Below are 23,063 nucleotides of genomic sequence, written 5' to 3' on the forward strand. Positions count from 1 at the left end.
AATCAATCACTGGGGGATAGTTGTGCCCGAGAGGGCTGGTTGGGGAGACTTAAAATCCTTGTGGGCAGGGAACGTGTCTGCTTATTGTTATACACAGAGTAAATAATGAGCTCTGCACACAGTTTGCGCTCCGTAGGTATGTTTGATGACCGTCTCTCCCGCTTGAGTGAAAAGGAACCTGAAAACGCCTTTCATCATCATCATCAATCAATCAATCAATCATATTTATTGAGCGCTTACTATGTGCAGAGCACTGTACTAAGCGCTTGGGAAGTACAAATTGGCAACACATAGAGACAGTCCCTACCCAACAGTGGGCTCATAGTCTAAAAGGGGGAGACAGAGAACAGAACCAAACATACCAACAAAATAAAATAAACAGGATAGAAATGTACAAGCAAAATAAATAAATAGAGTAATAAATATGTACAACCATATATACATATATACAGGTGCTGTGGGGAAGGGAAGGAGGTAAGATGGGGGGATGGAGAGGGGGACGAGGGGGAGAGGAAGAATCAATCGTATTTATTGAGCACTTACTGTGTGCAGAGCACTGGACTAAGTGCTTGGGAAGTACAAATTGGCAACATATAGAGACAGTCCCTACCCAACAGTGGGCTCACAGTCTAGAAGGGGGAAACAGAGAACAAAACCAAACATACCAACAAAATAAAATAAATTATTTATCAATGAATCGATTCATCGCCTTTATCAATGAACCGATGAATCGATCCAAGCCGGGCGTCGGGGTCAGCCGTGCCGTCCCGCGTCCCCCGTCCCGCTCCACTCACTTGCACCCCAGGAACAGACAGTGCAGCCAGAGCCAGCTCAGCCCCAACAGGACGAGGGAGATGGGGAAGCTGAACAGGAACCAGGTGCCGAAGTTGACCACCTCCGAGGCCGGGTACTGGCTGGAAGAGAGGACAAACGGGCCGAGTCCGGGGTGTCCAAGGATGCCAGCGGGAGCGGCGGCCCGCAGGGGTGACGAACAGGGGGAGGGATGGACCTGAGCCGGATGATGATGATGATGAAGATGGCATTTATTAAGCGCTTACTATGGGCAAAGCACTGTCTTAAGCGCTGGGGAGGTTACAAGGCGATCAGGTTGTCCCACGGAGGGCTCACGGTCTTCATCCCTGCTCACCGGCCCTGCTGAGAGCTCACTTCCTCCAGGAGGCCTTCCCACACTGAGCCCCTTCCTTCCTCTCCATCCCCTGCATCTTACCTCCTTCCCTTTCCCACAGCACCTGTATATATGTTTGTACATATTTATTACTCTATTTATTCTCCTTGTACATATCTATTCTATTTATTTTATTTTGTTAGTATGTTTGGTTTTGTTCTCTGTCTCCCCCTTTTAGACTGTGAGCCCACTGTTGGGTAGGGACTGTCTCTATATGTTGCCAATTTGTACTTCCCAAGCGCTTGGTACAGTGCTCTGCACATAGTAAGCACTCAATAAATATGATTGATGATGATGATGATCCCCATTTTCCAGATGAGGGAACTGAGGCCCAGAGAAGTGAAGTGACTCGCCCAAAGTCACACAGCTGATAACTGGCGGTGCCGGGATTTGAACCCATGACCTCTGACTCCAAAGCCCGGGCTCTTTCCACTGAGCCATGCTGCTTCTCTGAACCTTGGGACTCTCACATTCCCCGCTTCCTCCCGGCAAGAGGATGATGCTCAGGGCTCTTTTCAATCAATCAATCAATCAATCAATCAATATCATATTTATGGAGCACTTACTGTGTGCAGAGCACTGTACTAAGCGCTTGGGAAGTACAAGTTGGCAACATTTAGAGACTGTCCCTACCCAACCGTGGGCTCACTCTTTTTTTTTTAATGGTATTTTTTAAGTGCTTACTATTACTACTACTGCTAATAATCATGGCATTTGTAAAGTGCAACTATGTGCCAGGCACTGTACTAAGCGCTGGGGTGGATACAGGCAAATTAGGGTGGACACAGTCTCTGTCCCACATGGGGCTCATGGTCTCAATCCCCATTTTACAGATGAGGTAACTGAGGCCCAGAGAAGAAATATTTACTCTATTTTATTTGTACATATTTATTCTATTTATTTTAGTTTGTTAATATGTTTTGTTTTGTTGTCTGCCTCCCCCTCCTAGCCTGTGAGCCCGCTGTTGGGTAGGGACCGTCTCTAGGTGTTGCCAACTTGGACTTCCCAAGCGCTTAGTACAGTGCTCTACACACAGTAAGTGCTCAATAAATATGATTGAATGAATGAATGAGTAAATAAAGCGACCTGCTCCAGGTCACGCTGCGGACAAGCGGCATAGCCAGGCAGGATTAAAACCCATGACCTTCTGTCTCCCAGGCCGGGCTTTATCTGCTGCGTCTCTAAGTGCTGGGGTAGATAATAATAATGGAATTTATTAAGCGCTTACTATGTGCAAAGCACTGTTCTAAGCGCTGGGGAGGTTACAAGGTGCTCAGGTTGTCCCCACATGGGGCTCACAGTCTTCATCCCCATTTTACAGATGAGGGAACTGAGGCACAGAGAAGTGAAGTGACTTGCCCAAAGTCACACAGCTGACAAGCGGCGGAGCCGGGATTTGAACCCATGACCTCTGACTCCACAGCCCAGGTTCTTTCTTTCATTCATTCATTCATTCATTCAATTCATTCAATCATATTTATTGAGTGCTTACTGTGTGCAGAGCACTGTACTAAGCGCTTGGGAAGTACAAGTTGGCAACACATAGAGACGGTCCCTACCCAACAGCGGGCTCACAGTCTAGAAGGGGGAGACAGACAACAAAACAGAAGCATATTAACAAGATAAAATAAATAGGATAAATATGTACAAGTAAAATAAATAAATAGAGTAATAAATACGTACGAACACTAGAGAAGCAGCGTGGCTCAGTGGAAAGAGCCCGGGCTTTGGAGTCAGAGGTCATGGGTTCAAATCCCAGCTCTGCCAATTGTCAGCTGTGTGACCATGGGCAAGTCACTTAGCTTCTCTGGGCCTCACTGACCTCATCTGTAAAATGGGGATTAAGACTGTGAGCCCCACACGGCACAATCTGATCACTTTGTATCCTCCCCAGCGCTTACAACAGTGCTTTGCACATAGTAAGCGCTTAATCAATGCCATTATTATTGCTATTATTATCTCTTCTACCTCCATCTTAGAATGGGAGTCTCATGAGGGGACAAACAGCACTTAGAACAGTGCTTTGCACATACTAAGCGCTTAATCAATGCCATTATTATTGCTATTATTATCTCTTCTACCTCCATCTTAGAATGGGAGCTTAATCAATGCCATTATTATTGTTATTATTATCTCTTCTACCTCCGTCTTAGAATGGGAGTCTCACGAGGGGACAAGGGCTGTGTCTGATCTGCTGATATTCTTCCCACCCCAGTGCTTAGTACAGTACTTGGCCCATAGAGAGCATTTAAAAGATACCGCAATTATTATTAGAGTCCCGCTCCTCCTGCTTTCCATCCTCCCTACCAGTGGATTTATTTCAGGGCCACTAGAGCATGTAGGATTTGGTCACATAGGTCAACCCACCCCACTGGAGGATGTTAGAGCCACGGTGGCAAAATGCGACCCGCTCCAAAAAGCAAATCAGAAATGGAGTCAGACTGGGCCCCACAAATGGGCCCCAGGCTGAGCCCCCTTTTCCCTCTCCTCCTCCCCATCCCCGCCGCCCTACCTCCTTCCCCTCCCCACAGCACCCGTATATATGTTTGGACAGATTTATTACTCTATTTTCCTCGTACGTAGTTACTATTCTATTTATTTTGTTAATGATGTGCTTTATTTCTATTTATTCTGACGACTTGACTCCTGTCCACAGGTTTTGTTTCGTTGTCCGTCTCCCCCTTCTAGACTGTGAGCCATTGTTGGGTAGGGACCGTCTCTATATGTTGCCGACTTGGACTTCCCAAGCGCTTAGTCCAGTGCTCTGCACACAGTAAGTGCTCAATAAATACGATTGAATAATAAATAATAATAATGGCGTTTGTTAAGCGCTTACAATGTGCAAAGCACTGTTCTAAGCCCTGGGGGGGATACAAGGTGATCAGGTTGTCCCATGTGGGGCTCATAGTCTTAATCCCCATTTTACAGATGAGGGAACTGAGGCTCAGAGGCGTGGCTCAGTGGAAAGAGCCCGGGCTTTGGAGTCAGAGGTCGTGGGTTCAAATCCCGGCTCTGCCACTTGTCAGCTGTGTGACTTTGGGCAAGTCACTTCGCTTCTCTGGGCCTCAGTTCCCTCATCTGTAAAATGGGGATGAAGACTGTGAGCCCCCTGTGGGACAACCTGATCACCTTGTATCTCCCTCCGCGCTTAGAACAGTGCTTTGCACATAGTAAGCGCTTAATAAATGCTATCATTATTATTATTATTATTAAGTGACTTGCCCAAGGTCACACAGCAGACATGTGGCGGAGCCGGGATTCGAACCCATGACCTCTGACTCCAAAGCCCGGGCTCCTTCCACTGAGCCACGCTGCTTCATAATAATGGTGGTATTTGTTAAGCGCTTACTATGTGCAAAGCACTGTTCTAAGCACTGGGGGGGCTACAAGGTGATGAGGTTGTCCCACTTGGGGCTCACAGTCTTAATTCCCATTTTGCAGATAAGGTAACTGAGGCACAGAGAAGTGAAGTGGCTTGCCCAAGGTCACACAGCTGACGAGTGGCGGAGTTGGGATTCGAACCCACGACCCCTGACTCCCAAGCCCTCGCTCTTTCCACTGAGCCACGGGATGACAGAATTGATTGAATGAATGAAAGTGGAACTCACAGTCCTGCCCGTAAGGACGGGCCTGTGAGGGGCGGGTGGCTGGGGGGGACGCCCTGCCCTGTGACCTCGGGCAAGTCACTTCACTTCTCCCTGCCTCAGTTCCCTCGCCTGGAAAGCGGGGATGAAAAGAACTTGTACTACCCAAGCGCTTAGTACAGTGCCCTGCACACAGTAAGCGTTCAATAAATACGATTGAATGACTCCCCACAGCACCTATGTATCTATCTGTAATTTATTGTTTTATCTATTTGTATTAACGTCTGTCTCCCCCCTAGACCGTGAGCTCTTGTTGGGTAGGGACCGTCTCTATATGCTTCCAACTTGCACTTCCCAAGCGCTTAGTGCAGTGCCCTGCACACAGTAAGCGCTCAGTAAATACGATGGAATGAATGAATGAATGATTGCTTGAGTTTTGTTTGGCAACTGGGTGGCTCACAGCGAGGCTGGTGTCGGCAAGAGCGAAGGCAAAGGCGAGGGCAAGAGGGGCCACGGGGGAGGCGGAGGCCCCGTGGGGACTCAACAACAACCAGTTGACGGTCACATCAGCGGTCTCGGAGACTCTGAGAGGCAGGAGGGGCCTCCTCCCCCGGCTCAGCCTGAGCCCGCTGTAGAGGACGGAGCCCGGGCCGCGCACTCACTTGTTGAAGTGCTCCAGGAAGATGAGGCTGGTGGAAGTCCCGATGATGGTGGTCAGCCCGCCGATGGTGGCCGCGTAGGAGATGCTCAGGGACAGGCACTTGCAGACCATGTGATGGTGCTGCGACCTGTACTTCGGGCCCAGCGGGGAAAGGACGTCCGGCCGGGCCTGCAGAAGGAAGCGGGCTGTCCCCTCGGGTCCGGCCCCGGTCCCGGCCGCTGTCTGGGGCCCCGGTGGACCTCGGGGTTGAGGTCCGCAGCCGTCCCCAGCGAGGGGTAGGGGCGGCTGATGCTTGGGAGGAAGAGGTGGCCTCTCTCATGGGAGAATTCATTCATTCAATCGTATTTATCGAGCGCTTACTGTGTGCAGAGCACTGGACTAAACACATAGAGACGGTCCCTACCCAACAACGGGCTCACAGTCGAGAAGGGGGAATGGGGGGATGGATGACTAAGTGTCCACTTTGGGTAGCTGGGGGAGTCCGACTCCTGCTCCTTTGGCCTGGGTGGAGTCCAAACTCCATCCGTGGGCATGAGGTTTTAGAGCCCGGCAAAGGAAAATGTGGGAGTCATCAGTCTCCCGGGGTTTGGGGGAGGCGAGGGGCAGAGGATAGAGAAGCAGTGTTGCCTAGTGGGTAGAGCATTGGCCTGAAAGTCAGGAAGACCTGGGCTCTAATCCCAGCTCTGCCACTTATCCGCTGAAGACCTTGGACAATCAATCAATCAATCAATCAATCGTATTTATGGAGCGCTTACTATGTGCAGAGAACTGTACTAAGCGCTTGGGATGTACAAATTGGCAACATATAGAGACAGTCCCTACTCAACAGTGGGCTCACAGTCTTTTCACTTCACAGTCTTGTCACTTCACTTCTCCGTGCCTCGGTTACCTCATCTGTAAAATGGGGATTAAGACTGTGAGCCCCAAGTGGGACATGGACTGTGTCCAACCCAATTTGCTAGAAGCCACCTCAGAGCTCAGTACGGTGGCACATAGTAAGCACTTAAAGTATACCGCTGTTAGGTAGCCTTGCCTCTGGTGTGGAGCCAGGGACGGAGGATGGGAACCATCATTAGGAGGAGGAGAAGATGTGGGCTCGCCCGGAGAGGATGCCGCTTTTCTCTTCTGGAGACATGCCAACAGTCTAGATTTCCCCACTGGCCACAGGGCAATTGGCCAGTTGATCTCTGGGGAAGTCTAACTCCGTGCTTGGGAGAAAGGGCCTCCTTGGGAATGTTCATGAGTCCCCTCAGCCATTCCCTCGTGGGGTCGGGAAAAGGCCCACCCCTCAGGGTTGGCCCTTCAAGACTTTTCATGGCGGAGGAATTGGTGATTGGGTCTGCCCAGCACAGTCACCAAAGGGATGAGGGAAGGGGGCCTGAAGCCATGGCCTTCAGGTTGTGGGAGGCCTAGCGGGGAGGGGAGCACAGGGGCAGGGCTGCTCCAGAGAACCTCAGGTGCTGCTGCCTGGTTCCTAAGGGAAAGCCCTGAGGCTCTGGGCTCTTTCAGCCCCGAGAGGGGGAGGCGATCACGTGAGCTCTGTCTGGGCTCGGTGGCAGAGGGCACCAGCAGGCCAGCTGGATGGCACGGCCACCCAGTTCAAGGTCTTGGACCTCGGGGGGCACCCAGCCCTCGCTGCTGGATGACCGGAGTGTGTGGGCTCCCCGGAAGGGTCAAATTGGGAATGTTCCAGCTTCCTAGAGCTCCCACCCCATTGGGGTGGGTGTCTTGGGAGCGCTGGAGAAGCCCAGTTTGGGCAGTTCCCCCTGCAGGTATTCTCTTGGTTCTCTAGGTGAGGCCAGACATGGAGCCAGGCCGGACGAGGAGCCCGGCCAGAGCCACGCTCTGCCTGAACGTGGCGGGTGGGGATGATTGGGGGGAACACCATCTGCCCATTCCTACCTGGGAGAGGCTGACTTTCCCTCCAGTTCTGAGGCCTGGAATCCTGGCCTTGCTTCCCTGCTGGGCACTTTGCCCACCCTGCTCCCCAGTGGGCATCTCTCCCCATCCCGCTCCCCTCTGGGCTGAAGAGGGGCCAGCCCAGGGAGTCACAGCTGTTTACCTTGTTCTTCACCTGAGAAGGGAAGCCTGGGGCTGAAGAGCTGAGAATAGAAGCAAAGAAGGATGAGGGAGTGTGATTCTGGGAGGTCCATTGGGGACAGAGGTTCATTCATTCATTCAATCGTATTTATTGAGCACTTACTGTGTGCAGAGCACTGTACTAAGCACTTGGGAACAAGTTGGCAACATATAGAGACGGTCCCTACCCAACAGTGGGCTCACAGTCTAGACGAGGGAGGTGTTCCGTCGAATGCTCCTACATCTACTCGGGCTCCTCGTACAGTGCTTGGCACACAGGATGCACTTAGCAAACACCACAACTGTTATTATTATTTTTCTAATTGTTGCGTGAGAGTGGGTGTCAGACTGGACCCCTTTTGCCTCTGAGTTGGCTTGACCATTGCGTTATGGGGACTATGAGCTGAATGCCATACAGGCAGAAGAGACGCCGTGGTTCTCCAGAGGCAACAAAGAAGCAGCATACCCAGTGGTTAGAGCACGAGCCTGGGAGTTAGAGGGACACAGGTTCTACTCCCGGCCCTAACACTTGTCTGCTTTATGACCTTGGGTAAGTCACTTCACTTCTCTGTGCCTCAGTGACCTCATCTGTAAAATGGGGATTAAGAGTATGAGCCCCACGTAGGACACGGACTGTTTCCAACCTGATTTGCTTGTATCTACCTCAGTGTTTAGTACACTGCTTGACCTATAATACACGCTTAACGAATGCCATAGAAACACCCCCAAAACAGATTCCAACATCTGCACTGTCACCCCAGCCTGGCTAGTTCAAGGGGGACAACCTTCAGGAATTTCATCACTTCTCCACCCAAGTAAAGCCAGAATGACCCAGGTAGAACCAAACTTCCAATCCGATCTTAACAAATACCACAATTATTATTATTAACATTAATATAATTCATATCATATTAATATTACCATATTTTACTACAAATAATAATCCCACTCAATGGCCACCTGGGCTTCTGAGGAGGACAGACATGACCCAGTTACTTTGAGGTCCTGGATTCCAGGGCCGGGGGAGTCCCTTATCCTCCCAAGCTGACCCTCTGGAATCCAGGAGGAACCATTCCAGCCCCAGGTGGTAAACTGAGGGCTGACTAGCCCATTTCTCCCTGGCACGCAACCAATAGTGACTCACTGCTCCCTGAGGGGCCTGGGTGGGAAAGGGTTGGGAAGCCGTAGGGAGAGGGGGGCCCTCTTTTCCTCCCCTCTAGACTCCCTCCCCCATGACCAATTCTTCCAGGCCTGTACCTCCTCCCTCAGCCCCTGCATCCCCAGGGCCAGAGAGAGGATCCAGAGCCCCTCCCCAGCAGCCTGAGCCTGCCCAGGGCTTCCTCCTGGCAGGATAAATCCAGAAGCAAATGATATCCTGCCAAAGGCTGTACAGTTTTCCCTCCCTACTCCACCAGGGCCGTGGGCACGGGGAGGGTCCAGGGGAGCTCAGGAATCCATTTACCGCAGTCGTGGGGCAGGAAACCGCGTGGTAGAATGGGGACCCCCGGAAACTTCCAAGCTTGTGCCCCAGAGTCCCAAACCTGCCCAAAGGCTGAGCCTTCTGGGGTGAGAGTGGTCCCCATTCCGGAGGGGAAAGCCATACTTACTCTTCATTGACAAAAATCAGCTCCAGAGATGGCTGGCCATTCTTCTCACTCAGACCTACAGAAAGGGAAAGCGAGAGGAAGGGATGGAGAGAGAAATGGGGGGAGGAAGGGAAAGATATATATATATAGATAGATAGATAGATAGATAGATAGATAGATAGACATATATATATCTATATCTATCTATCTATCTATCTATCTATCTATATATATATATATATATATATATATATGGAGAGAGAGAGAGAGAGAAAGAGAGAGAAAGCCAGAGAGAAAAACAGAGACAAAGAGAGAAACAGAGATGAAGAGAAACAGAGAGACTGAGAGAATCAGAAAGAAAAAGCCAGACACAGAACCCAAAAGGAAACAGTGATAAACAGTGGCCAAGAGAGGAAGAGAGGCCGAGAGAAGAAGCAGAGAGGCCGAGAGAGAAGCAGAGAGGCCGAGAGAGAAACAGTTTTAGAGAGAAACAGAGACTGAGAGAGATGGAATCTGGAGCAAAAAGTGGAGTCAGTTGGTGAAGAAGCTGTTCTCTGGGTTTTAGGAGTATGGTTACAATCCCAATTAAGGGGTGGTCAAGTGAACAAGTGCCTTCCCAGCCACTTTGGCTAGCCGGATCATCATCATCAATCATATTTATTGAGCGCTTACTATGTGCAGAGAACTGATCTTAACAGCCCCATGGAGGTCACTGGAGGCCCGAGGGATGAAGGGCAGAGTGATTATGAGGGCAGGGTGGAGAGCGAGGTCCATCTGAGCTGTAGCCCACAGGGATATAGGGGAAGGAGGCATAGCAGGAGAAACCCTGGAGAGGAGAGAGGTAACAGAGGGCAAGGAAAAAGTGAGGAGAGAGGGCCAAAAATCCACAGCGAAGGATGGGAAAGAGTGTGGCTGGAGAAAAGAGCAGAGGGACAGAGCTTAAGGAGACTGAGGTGGTAGGGGTTGCAGAGGGAGGAAAAGGAAAGTGCAGGGCCTGGTCCAGGAGAGTAATCTCCGAGCAAGCCATACCCTTGGGTTCCACGTCTTCGCTGAGAGGGGGGCCCGAGGGGTCCGGGGCCTCTGGCTCTTCGTCAGCATTGAACAACTCCTGCAGCACGGCCTCAGCGATGGGCATCACCATGGCGGTGGTGGAGGTATTGGAGAGCCAGGATGACAGGAGGGCAGTGCAGCCCATGAAGCACAGCAGCAGCCTGCGTGGCAGCAGGAACAGCCAGGTGATCACGGGGACCCCCAGGATGATTGGGGCGGGGGGGTGGGCCGGCTCCCACAGGGCAAGAGACGGGCTCGGGCTTCCACGGGCTGAGAGGGGACGAGGCTGAACTTTGCAGAATTGAGTTATGGGTGGGGGTTGTGATAGAAACTGGGGGGTGGGGTGGTCTTCCCCAAATTCACAACCCCGGGACAAGGCAGCCCCCTTCCCCGTTGACCCTCGATCATTCAGAACAAAGGGAGACATATCTTCACCCGGCGGCTGGGGTAGGGAATTTGGTGCCCCAGGAAATTGAACCTACCAAAACTATGGATTTGTAATGTCAGCTCTCATATCTGTGGGTCTAGGTTTAGTTACTTGAAGATCGATTTGCCCATTCAGTTATTTGTTCAGCCTGATGGGTTTGCGGTGCTTCCTGTATCACTTCTTCTTCCTGCTATGACTCTTTCTAAGTACCTGTTGTCCATCTTCCCCATTAGGTTGTGAGCTTCTTGAATGCATGGAAGATATCTCTTTTACTCCCAAGGGCTTAGTTCAGTGCTTAGCATTCAGATAATAATAATAATAATAGTAATAATAATAATAGCTTGTTAAACCCTTATTATGTGCCCAGCACTGTACTAAGCCCCGGGGCAGATGCAACCAGTACCATTAGATGAACATTTGACACTCACATGCCAGGCTTGGCCCCAGCCAGGATGACCATGCGCAGAGCCAGACGTTTGTGCAAGTTCCACTTCTCCACCGCTGCAGCCACGCAGATGACCCCAACCAAGAGCAGGGTAGTGTTCTTGAAATACTCGGCGGCCACCTGCGGGGAAGGCAAGCACGGGATCCGTCATCCCGGAGGTGATCTGGGAGTAGGGAGCTCCTGGGAGCGGAGTGAGGGCCCTCAGCCGGGCTGGTCCCCGAGTCATGTCCGGGATTCCATCCCTGAATCCGAGGCAGGGCCAGAATGTGAGTCTTATCTGCGGGGTGGGTGAAGGTGGTCGCCCATTGAGTCCACTCTACTCTCTGACTGCCTCAGAGCCAGATGTGAGGGCCCAGACTCTCTGCTGGCTTCCTCGGGCTTTGGGAAGTTCTGAGGTGAAAGGAAAGGAAGGGATAGGAGAGGGAGAGCGAAGGATTGCTGAGAGCAGCCTTGGGCAGGGAGAGGAAGAGAGGGAGGAATAAAAAGAGAGAGAAGGAAGGAGGGAGTGGAGAGAGATAAGGAATCAGGGAGGGAGAGAAGAAAAAGGAGAGAGAGAAGGAAGAAATGGAGGAAGGGAAAGAGCAAACCCTGGGATCAGAATAAATGAATAGGGCCATTTGGTAATAATAATAATAATAATAATGATAATAATAATGGCATTTATTAAGCACTTACTATGTGCAAAGCACTGTTCTAAGTGCTGGGGAGTTTACAAGATGATCAGGTTGTCCCACGGGGGGCTCACAGTCTTAATCCCCATTTTACAGATGCGGTAACTGAGGCCCTGAGAAGCAAAGTGACTTGCCCAAAGTCACACAGCTGGCAATTGGTGGGGCCGGGATTTGAACCCATGACCTCTGACTCCAAAGCCCACGCTCTTTCCACTGAGCCACATGGTAGGGGTCAGAAGCCGGCCCCCTATTCTGGGCCCATATTAAAGAGCCGATCTCCCTTGAGGGAGGGGTGGCAGGTTTGGCTTGGGAAGAGCTCTCAGCTGCTCCTCGGGGCGGGGTAGAGGGGGCGTGGAGCTGGATCCCCCAACGTGTCGACCCCTGTCCGCCGGGGCCTCACCTCGCTGGATCTGAGGACTCCGAAGAGCGGGTAGAGGAAGGCCGGGACCAGGGCCGCAGCTCCCAGCGGGACGGCCTCCGACACCCAGTACACGGCCGTGACGATCAGCACATAGGCGCACGCGGCCTCCTGCGGGGGAGATGTCGGGGGGAGAGGTTAGGTCCGGGGGCCGGGGTGGGGGCGGAGGCTTAGGCCCATGGCTCCTGCTGTTTGGGAAAGCTCAACGATGGACCTTGGGCCATATGTTGCCAACTTGTACTTCCCAAGTGCTTAGTACAGTGCTCTGCACACAGTAAGCGCTCAATAAATACGACTGAATGAATTAGCAACAAGGTTGGGCTCCCCATCACCGCTCCCGCTATGGGCAGGCGGTCCGGGGGACAGTGCCAGCAGTACTAGAGGCTCTTTGTGATCAGGACGGAGCGTGGAGTGTGGTGGTATGATATGAGGGTGTGCCTTCCTGAGTTTGTCTCCTCAAAATCAGCCAGGAATGATAATAATAATAATGGCATTTATTAAGTGCTTACTCTGTGCAGAGCACTGTTCTAAGTGCTGGGGAGTTTACAAGGTGATCAGGTTGTCCCACGTGGGGCTCACGGTCTTAATCTACTAATCTACTTTTAGACTGTGAGCCCACTGTTGGGTAGGGACTGTCTCTATGTGTTGCCAATTTGTACTTCCCAAGCGCTTAGTACAGTGCTCTGCACATAGTAAGCGCTCAATAAATACGATTGATTGATTGATTGATTGATTAATCCCCATTTTACAGATGAGGTCACTGAGGCACAGAGAAGTGAAGTGACTTGCCCGAAGTCACACAGCTGACAAGCGGCGGAGCCGGGATTTGAACCGATGACCTCTGACTCCAAAGCCCAGGGGGCCAGGTGTAGAGTCTGGGGTTATCCTCTATCAGATAACCTTTCCCCACCCCCACAACATGTATGTACGTATCTATGATTTATTTATTTCTATTAACATCTATCTCCCCCTCTAGACTATACAATGGGCAGGGAAAGCGTCTACCAACTCTATTATATTGTATTCTCCCAAGCCCTTAGTACAGCGGTCTGCACACAGGAAGCATTCACTCAATATGATTGATTTAAACAAATACGAACATTATCATTATTATTATTTAAACAAGGGAAATGACTGAGCCTGGTCTCCAGGCATCCATTCAATCACTGGCATTTATTGAGTGCTTACTGTGTGTAGAGCACTGTACTAAGCACTTGGGAGAGTACAATAAAACAGAGTTAGTAGATAAATTCCCTACCCACAAGGAGCTTAAAGAGACCTGCCCAGGCTCTATCTTTCTGCACCCAACTCCCTCTCTGGACACTCAGCCTCTGACCCCTCTAGACTGTAAGCTCACTGTAGTCAGGGAATGTGTCTATTGTTGTATTGTGCTCTCCCAAGCGCTTAGTACAGTGCTCTGCATAGTGTAAGGGCTCAATAAATACAATCGACTGACTGATTTCTCCCAGCCACAGCTGCTTGAAAATCTGGAGCCTTCGGGGGGGTCAGACGCACCTTCCCCTTGTCCAACCGGCTTCTATCAGCTGCTGGCAGCCAGCATAGAAAATAAAACTAAAATTCAATAAAGCAGAAAACCTGCAAGGTTTGGGGGAGGGATTGGGGATTTCCGGGAGGTGGGGGGCACTTGGAAAAAGTGTCAGCAACAATCAATCAACTGTCTGTTAATCTCAGCTCAACTTTAATCGGCTTCCCTCACTGGCTCTTGGGTATTTATTTAGCCGAGAGATTAAAGCCAGCTGGTTTCTGAGGCACCATCTTAATCCCTGCTATTTAACTCTCCCTCCCCCCACCATCCCTTACCCCCTGCCATCTCCACTCCAACCTGGTAACCAAATTCTTCAATAGCTAAGAGAGTTTAAAATGTGTTTTTCCTTGCACAAAGAGTGTAAACCTCTTCCCCCACCATTTCCTGTCTCCTCCTTCAGGCCGAAGGTCAGAGACCCCAGATGAGAAGTAGAGTGGCCCCGTGGAAAGTGCAGGGGCCTGAGAGCTGGAGGATGTGAGTTCATTCATTTATTCGTTCATTCAGTTCGTATTTATTGAGTGCTTGCTGTGTGCAGGGCACTGTACTAAGCACTTGGGAAGTGCAAATTGGCAACATATAGAGACGGTCCCTACCTAGCAACGGGCTCACAGTCTAGAAGGGGGAGACAGACAACAAAACAAAACATATTAACAAAATAAAATAAATAGAATAGTAAATATGTACAAGTAAAATAGAGTAATAACTCTGTGCAAGCATATATACAGGTGCGGTGGGGAGGGGAAGGAGGTAGGGAGGGGGGAATGGGGAGGGGGAGAGGAAGGAGGGGGCTTAGTGTGGGAAGGCCTCCTGGAGGAGGTGAGCTCTCAGGGGGGCTTTGAAGGGAGGAAGAGAGCGAGCTTGGCGGATGTGCGGAGGGAGGGCATTCCAGGCCAGGGGGAGGATGTGGGCCGGGGGTCGACGGTGGGGACGGGCGAAAATGAGGCACAGTGAGGAAGTTAGTGGCAGAGGAGCGGAGGGTGCGGGCTGGGCTGGAGAAGGAGAGAAGGGAGGTGAGGTAGGAGGGGGCGAGGGAATGGAGAGCCTTGAAGCCCAGGGTGAGGAGTTTTTGCCTGATGTGTAGGTTGACTGGTAGTCACTGGAGATTTTTGAGGAGGGGAGTAACATGCCCAGAGCGTTTCTGCACAGAGATGATCCGGGCAGCGGTCTGAAGTATAGACTGAAGTGGGGAGAGACAGGAGGATGGGAGATCTGAGAGGAGGCTGATGCAGTAATCCAGTCGGGATAGGATGAGAGACTGAACCAGCAGGGTAGCGGTTTGGATGGAGAGGAAAGGGCGGATCTTGGCGATGTTGCGGAGGTGAGACTGGCAGGTTTTGGTGACGGATTGGATGTGAGGGGTGAACGAGAGAGCAGATTTCTCATCCCGGCTCCACACCTTACCTACTGTGTGAACTTGGGCAAGTCACTTAACTCCTCTGTGCCTCATTTCCCTCATCTGCAAAAGGGGGATTCAGTACCTGTTCTCCCTCCTACTTAGACTTAAAATCCCATGTAGGCCCTGAATACCTTGAATCTACCCCAGTGCTTGACACATAGTAAACACTTAAACACCACAATTATTCCTATTATTATTACTATGTGGTCTTACCAGGCTATAGCCACAGTGGATGGAAAGCTTGTTTTGGGGATAGAGGCAAGGGATGAGTTTGGGAAGGAATGCAGAGCCCTGGATCAATTCTGATTCCCATCCCTGGTTCTGACTGATCTGCTTCCATAAATCCCGCTGAAGGTCAGAGCCACCAACTAGGGGTTGGAAGCGATTGTTATTTTTTATGAGTCATTTGCTGAGCAAAATATTTCAGATCTTTTACTTCTGAAAGCCCGGCGGGCAGACCCCAGAGAGCAAAAATAACAGGATCATGTAGAGTGGGTCTGGTCAACAGATTTCTTTCAGAGTTCTTGGAATTTATCAGCGGGTGGGTGGTTGGGTGAGGGTGGCGGGGGGTGGCCGGCATTCCAAACCCTGACCCCTGGTTGGGGTTCACGGTGGGCTGCTTGGTATTGTCCCTAACCTCCATTATTTAGCATCATCGGGGGCCTTTTTTCTTCCCAATTGGCCTGTCTCGTGTTTCACTAGAGGCCTCCCCATGGAGGGGCCTTTCCCGTGACCTGGCCCCTCAGAAACAAGATGGTGGCCTACTGTTGTTCAAGCATCCCCAAATCCTCCGTTGGCACTTTCTCCTCATCAAGTACATATTTAATACTCTATTTATGTATTTATTTTACTTGAACATATCTATTCTATTTATTTTATTTAGTTAGTATGTTTGGTTTTGTTCTCTGTCTCCCCCTTCTAGACTGTGAGTCCACCGTTGGGTAGGGACCGTCTCTAGATGTTGCCAACTTGGACTTCCCAAGCGCTTAGTACAGTGCTCTGCAGACAGTAAGCACTCAATAAATACGATTGATTGATGGATCAAGGAGCCAGAGATCCCTAGATCCCAATCGCAAAGCTCCAGTGCTTTGGCCGGGCCTGACCTCCCTTCATTTTTGATCCGCTCTCCCTTCGATTCAGGCCTAGACACCATTGGAGAGGAGCTGGAGGAGAGCCGGATCGGAGGGGAAGTCTGCCTGGGAGGAGAAGAGGCAGAGGAATAACTTGTTTCTGAGTCTTCCCTGTGGAGGAGTGCTGCCGGGAACAGTTTGGTATCCTGTTTTGTTCTGACCCTGGGAACAAACGTTAAGTGAAAGGCAGAGAGCTCAGGTGGCTGTGGAGTGGTTGGAGGTCCTGAGACAAATCTCAATGTTAGAAATAATAATAATAACGGTGGTATTTTTTAGCACTTGCTGTGTACCTGGCACTGTACTAAGGCCTGGGGTGGATATAAGAAACTGGGGTTAGATGCAGTCCCTGTCCTACGTGGGGCTCACAGTCTTAATCCCCATTTGACAGATGAGGTAATTGAGACACGGGGAAGTGAAGTGACTTGCCCAAGATTTCACAGCAGGCAAGTGGTGGAACTAGGATTAAAACCCAGGTCCTTCTGACCCATGGACCTCTGCTCTATTCGCTAAGCCATACTGCTTCTCAACCAAATGGTAGCCCTGTGCCAGGAAGCCTGAAGCCCAAGGCAGTATTTGAGTGCCTCAGACCACTCCTTGTGATGATGATGATGATGATGATGATGATGATGGCATCTGTTAAGCGCTTACTATGTGCCAAGCACTGTTCTAAGCGCTGGGGGGGGGGATACAAGGTAATCAGGTTGTCCCACATGGGGCTCACAGTCTAAATTCCCATTTTTCAGGGGAGATAACAGCCACAGAGAAGTGAAGTGACTTGCTCAAAGTCATTCAGCTGACAAGCTATGTGCCTGTGTGCCTGGCAGTGTACTAAGGCCTGGGGTGGATATAAGAAATTGGGGTTAGATACAGTCCCTGTACCATGTGGGGCTCGCAGTCTTAATCTCCACTTGACAGATGAGGTAACTGAGGCATGGAGAACTGAAATGACTTGCTCAAGATTTCACAGCAGGCAAGTGAGACAGGTGGCAGAGCCGGGATTAGAACCTGTGACCTATGACTCATTCATTCATTCATTCAATCCGTATTTATTGAGTGCTTACTGTGTGCAGAGCACTGTACTAAGCGCTTGGGAAGTACAAGTTGGCAACATATCCAAGCCCGTGTTCTTTCCACTGAGCCACACTGCTTCTCTGCCCCTGGCTCTGTTTCAGTGTCCGAGGAGCTGAGGATCTGAATTCTCCTTTCCTCACGGTCGCCCAGGATCCTCAAGGAAGACTCTCATGGAAAACCCCATTTCCCAGCTTTCTTCTCTCCCTTTTATTTGACCCAGCCCCGCCAGGCGCCTCAGCCCCACGGCCTGGACCGCAGTCTCCATGTCCTGCTGATGCAGCAGTTCGAGCCCCCTCTTCGACAACTCTGCCCCTGATCACCCATCCCAAGCTTGGTTCCTGGCCATTTGACCCAAAACCTATGAAGGAGAAGCAGCATGGCCTAATGGACAAAGCAGTAGGAGCCAGAGGTCATGGGTTCTAATCTCAGCCCCGCCGCTTGTCTGCTTTGTGACCCTGGGCAAGTCACTTCGCTTCTCCGGCCCTCAGTTCCCTCATTGGTCAAATGGGGATTAAGACTGTGAGCCCTATGTGGGATAGGGACTTTGTCCAGCCCAATTTGAGTATCTGCCCCGATGCTTAGTACAGTGCCTGGCACCTAGTAAGCGTTTAACAAATGCCATTTAACAGAACAAGACAAAAACCAGAGGAAGCGGAGATGTACTTACACTGTTAGGGTAGAGGAGCGGCAGAGGCAGGAACAGGAGCGGGACGAGGACAACTAGAAGCAGATTCCGGGCTCTGACAAGTTCCTTCAGCAAGGCCATAGCGGTCCCCCGTTAGTGAGTGAGCCACCTCACTCCTCACTCTCTCCTTTTCCCCACTGACCCTCCTTCTGCTCCTCTATCGGGAACACTAGCCCACCCTAGGATAGCTCACTCCACTCAGAGATTTTCCCTTTCCGTTCTTATCGTGCGCCCTGAGGACCTCAATAGAGCGGTTGCTCGCTCCTCTTCTAAAGTGGCAAGGAAAGGATGCCGAAGGAGCCGATCTGTTCTGGCAGGTTAGGTGGGGTTGATGAGGATGGGAGTATGACCATGAGAATGGAGCCAGCCTGGGATTACACAGCGGGGCATAGTGGGCACTTTAGTGTCTTTGGTTGGCTCAGTTCAGCATTGGCCACTCTGCGGGGTGACTTTCTGGCCCAGGGGCCTTACCCCGAAGTCCTCCCTTTCCCCCAAGTTGGTTGGACTCTTGACCAAGTCCAAATTCGGCTTTTGGGGAAATCCCATCAAAGGCATCAAAAGTGAGCCTCCGTGGGATTTTTGACCGCCCTTCCTGTGCCAAGTCAATCGTGGCTCATTTTGGCTCACTCCTTCAATTTCAGATTCCCCCCCGGAACTTTCCCTCCTGATCCCAGTCTATTCCCAGTTTCCTATTCCGAGGCCCTCAGGGGAGGGAGACGGGTCTAAAGGCACAGTGGCTTCGGCTCTCCTTCTTTCAAATCCCGTTGGGTCTCCACCTGGCAGCTTCCTTTCCCTCCAGCCTAAGCCTCCCGGAGCAGAGAAACCCCTGAAGGCATTCCTCGGGATGGGGGAATAAAAATTCACTGGAAACCCGCCTCAAACTCTAATCCACCTGTGGGAAGTCAGGAAAGGGACAGTGGACCCACCCACTCTCTATAGGCCAATTAAAGTTCTTGAGAGGATAAGGCCCTGTGTGACTGGCCACAGCAGAACCCAGCACCTGCTGAGTTTGAAAAACAACGGCAACTTGCAGCACTTTTAATTGTCTGAATGCTTTAGCTGTACATTCCCCGGCCTGAAATGATAATAACGATAACTACCATCGTCATCGTAGTTTCATCTCTGTAGGTGGGCAAGTGTTCTTTGCCTCACTGTGGGACCCAAGCAAGATCTGGGGTGTTCCCAGTCAAGCGCCCCTGGAAAGAAATCCAGGGTTCTGAGGGAGATGGGCTTCTTCATTCAATCGTATTTATTGAACGCTTACCGTGTGCAATAAGCTCCTTTGTGGACTGGCATCCTAGGCCACTTTACTTGCCCTTGAGAAGAACCTGAAGGCACAGGCTTGTGGAAAGAGCACAGGCCTGGGAATCAGAAGACCCGGGTTCTAATTCTACCTTTGCCATTTGTCTACCGTAAGATGTCGGGCAAGTCACTTAACTTCTGTGGGCCTCAGTTACATCATCTGTAAAATGGGAATTAATACTGTGAGCCCTGTGAGGGACATGGACTGTGTCCAACCTTATAAACCTGTATCTACCCCAGCGCTTAGTACAGTGCCTGGCACATAGTAATTACTTAACAAGGGCTATTTTTAAAAAAGGGGGCCTGGGCCTTTTCCAATCAATCAATCAATCAATCAATCAATGGTATTTTTAGTGCCCACAGTGATAATAATAATAATAATGGCATTTATTAAGCACTTACTATGTGCAAAGCACTGTTCTAAGCACTGGGGGGGATACAAGGTGATCAGGTTGTCCCATGTGGGGCTCACAGTCTTAATCCCCATTTAACAGATGAGGTCACTGAGGGACAGAGAATAATAATAATAATAATGATGGCATTTATTAAGCGCTTACTATGTGCAAAGCACTGTTCTAAGCGCTGGGGAGGTTACAAGGAGAACCGGTTGTCCCATGGGGGGCTCACAGTCTTAATCCCCATTTTACAGATGAGGGAACTGAGGCACAGAGAAGTTAAGTGGCTTGCCCAAGGTCACCTAGCTGACAAGTGACAGAGCTGGGATTCGAACCCATGACCCCTGACTCCCAAGCCTGTGCTCTTTCCACTGAGCCACGCTGCTTCCACGTGTAAGATGAGACAAGAGCTTAGTATAGCGCTCTGTATGCAGTAAGCGCTCAATAAATGCCATTGATCGACTGATTGAGGCAAGACTTGTCGGTTATTAGTTTGTTGGGTGACCAGCAGGATGAACTTTGTGAAACAAGACTGGAATACTGAAATAAGAAGGATGGGAGTTAGGAGAGGCACTGAAATTCTTTATGGAATTTTTTTTTCCCTCTAAAGTCCCACCCCGGTGACAGGGGGTGACTCTGCTTTAGGGAAGTGTGACCCCCCTTAGGGAGCTTAATCTCAAGTAATCTCTAGTGGGCTTATTTGCTCACACCCTATTTTTGTGCCCATTTTTCAAGCTCAAAATGGGACAGCCATTCAGTGTTTAAATGTATCCGTTTGGGAGAGGCAACAGGAAAAGTTCACCTGGATTCCCTTTGTCATGAGCTGAAATCTAAACCGTGCTGCTGCTGAGGTCAGGCTTTTTTGACTCTAGAAATCCTTTAATAGTCCTTCATGAAATGACTGGATCGATAAAAGAACCAACCAAGAAGATTAGCAAATTGAGAGAGCACCATATCATATCTTTATTGCACCTAAAATGCTTTTTTTTTGTTAAATAAACCCAGGAAATGGGGAAGACGGGGTGATAGACATTCTCTCGGGAAGGCAGTCACTTTAAAACTGAGACACAGCGTGGACTAATAATAATAGTAATGGTGACATTTATTAAGCACTTACTATATGCAAGGCACTGTTCTAAGCGCTGGGGAGGTTACAAGGTGATCAGGTTGTCCCACGTGGGGGCTCACAGTCTTCATCCCCATTTGACAGATGAGGGAACTGAGGCACAGAGAAGTTGAGTGACGTGCCCAAAGTCACACAGCTGACAAATGGCAGAGCTGGCATTTGAACCCATGACCTCTGACTCCAAACCCGGGCTCCTTTCCACTGAGCCACGCTGCTTCTCTGATAATTTTCTAATAAGTTAGAGCCCGGGCCTGGGTGTCAGAAGGTCCTGTGTTCTAATCCCAGCTCCACCACTTGTCTGCTGTATGACCTTGGGAAAGTCTCTTAATGTCTCTGTGCCTCAGTTTACTCAACTGTTAAATGGGGATTCAATGCCTGTTGTCCCACCTACTTAGACTGCGAGCCTCAGGGCGGGGAAGAGACTGTGTCTGACCCGATTAACTTGTATCTACTTCAGCACTGGGACAGTGGCTAACACATAGTAGATGCTTAAAACATACCATAAAATATATATATATTATATTTTACATATATATATATATATATATATATACAGAGGACATTAGACAAGGTTTTTGTCCATCAGGGGTGGAGGTCACCTAACTTGTGTCTCCCATATATGAGCTCCCTCATTCCTGGAGAAGTCCGGAAGACCCCAGGACAGCACCAGGGGATAACTCTTGTGATGTGAAATGGCTCAGTGTGGGTCATCATCATCATCAATCGTATTTATGGAGCGCTTACTATGTGCAGAGCACTGTACTAAGCGCTTGGGAAGTACAAATTGGGTCGGGAACGCGTCCACCAACTCTGTTGCATTGTACTCTCCCAAGCGCTTAGCCCAGTGCTCAGCACACAGTAAGCACTCAATAAATACCACTGATGCGGGCAGGGAATGTGTCTACCAAATCCGTTATATTATAATAATAACCATGGCATTTGTTAAGCGCTTACTACGTGCCAAGCACTGTACTAAGCGCTGGGGTGGATACAAGCAAATCGGGCTGGACACAGTCCTTGTCCCACGTGAGGGTCACATTCTCCATCCCCATTTTACAGATGAGGTAACTGAGGCACAGAGAAGGGAAGTGATTTGCCCAAAGTCACACGGTAGACATGTGAGCCCGCTGTTGGGTAGGGAACGTCTCTATATGTTGCCAACTTGTAGTTCCCAAGCGCTTAGTACAGTGCTCCGCACACAGTAAGCGCTCAATAAATACGACTGAATGAATGAATGAATGTGGCGGAGCAGGAATTCAAACCCAAGACTTCTGACTCCAGGCCCATGCTCTATCCAGCGCTTAGAACAGTGCTTTGCACATAGTAAGCGCTTAATAAATGCCATCATTATTATTACTCCATGCTATACTCTCCTAAGGGCTTAGTACAGTGCTCTGCACACATTAAGCACTCAATTAATACCATTGATTGATTGATTGATGATGATGATGATGGCTTCGCCTGGGTTTAGGAAGGCAAGAGGGTGGCTTTTCTAATTTCCTTTCCATCTTCCCAGTGTGACCAGTTTCAACAAGGCATCAGCACCAGGGGACGGCAGAGAATGAAGGATTTCCGGTGCCCAAGGGGCACCGTGGCTCGGTGGAAAGAGCCCGGGCTTTGGAGTCAGAGGTCATGGGTTCAAATCCCGGCTCCGCCAATTGTCAGCTGGGTGACTTTGGGCAAGTCACTTCACTTCTCTGGGCCTCAGTTCCCTCATCTCTAAAATGGGGATTAAGACTGTGAGCCCCCCATGGGACAACCTGATTCCCTTGTAACCGCCCCAGCGCTTAGAACAGTGCTTTGCACATAGTAAGCGCTTAATAAATGCCATCATCATCATCATCATCACCCTGGGGACTAAAGGTGGGGGTGGGGGTGAAGCTGGGGGAACCCCTCTCCCCAAAAGTGAAGCAGTGTAGCTCAGTAGAAAGAGCTCGGGCTTTGGAGTCGGAGGTCATGGGTTCAAATCCCAGCTCTGCCAATTGTCAGCTGTGTGACTTTGGGCAAGTCACTTCTCTTCTCTGTGCCTCGGTTCCCTCATCTGTAAAATGGGGATTAAGACTGTGAACCCCCCTTGGGACAGCCTGATCACCTTGTAACCTCCCCAGTGCTTAGAACAGTGTTTTGCACCTAGTAAGCGCTTAACAAATACCATCATTGTTATTATTATTCTCTGTGCCTCAGTTCCCTCATCTGTAAAATGGGGATTAAGACTGTGAACCCCCTGTGGGACAACCTGATCACCATGTAACTGCTAAGAACAGTGCTTTGCACATAGTAAGTGCTTGGTAAATGCCATCATTGT

The 23,063-nt window shown here is 50.1% G+C and overlaps 1 protein-coding gene across 1 annotated transcript in view; it reads right to left on the reverse strand.

Moving 5' to 3' along the window:
* Nucleotides 1-18,049, reverse strand: part of SLC13A4 (solute carrier family 13 member 4) — a 33,069-nt gene extending 15,020 nt beyond the window's left edge. The window contains exons 1-8 of the mRNA XM_038753262.1: nt 17,918-18,049; nt 12,090-12,218; nt 11,002-11,138; nt 10,126-10,307; nt 9,118-9,172; nt 7,494-7,533; nt 5,433-5,599; nt 795-914 (exon numbers count right to left, since the gene is read on the reverse strand). Of these exons, the coding sequence (XP_038609190.1) occupies nt 795-914; nt 5,433-5,599; nt 7,494-7,533; nt 9,118-9,172; nt 10,126-10,307; nt 11,002-11,138; nt 12,090-12,218; nt 17,918-18,016 (929 nt within the window). The 5' untranslated portion in view covers nt 18,017-18,049. The remainder of the gene's footprint in view (nt 1-794; nt 915-5,432; nt 5,600-7,493; nt 7,534-9,117; nt 9,173-10,125; nt 10,308-11,001; nt 11,139-12,089; nt 12,219-17,917) is intronic.
* Nucleotides 18,050-23,063: the final 5,014 nt, after the last annotated feature.

This window comes from Tachyglossus aculeatus, chromosome 10 (genome assembly GCF_015852505.1).
Source record: "Tachyglossus aculeatus isolate mTacAcu1 chromosome 10, mTacAcu1.pri, whole genome shotgun sequence".
Lineage (NCBI taxonomy): Eukaryota > Metazoa > Chordata > Mammalia > Monotremata > Tachyglossidae > Tachyglossus > Tachyglossus aculeatus.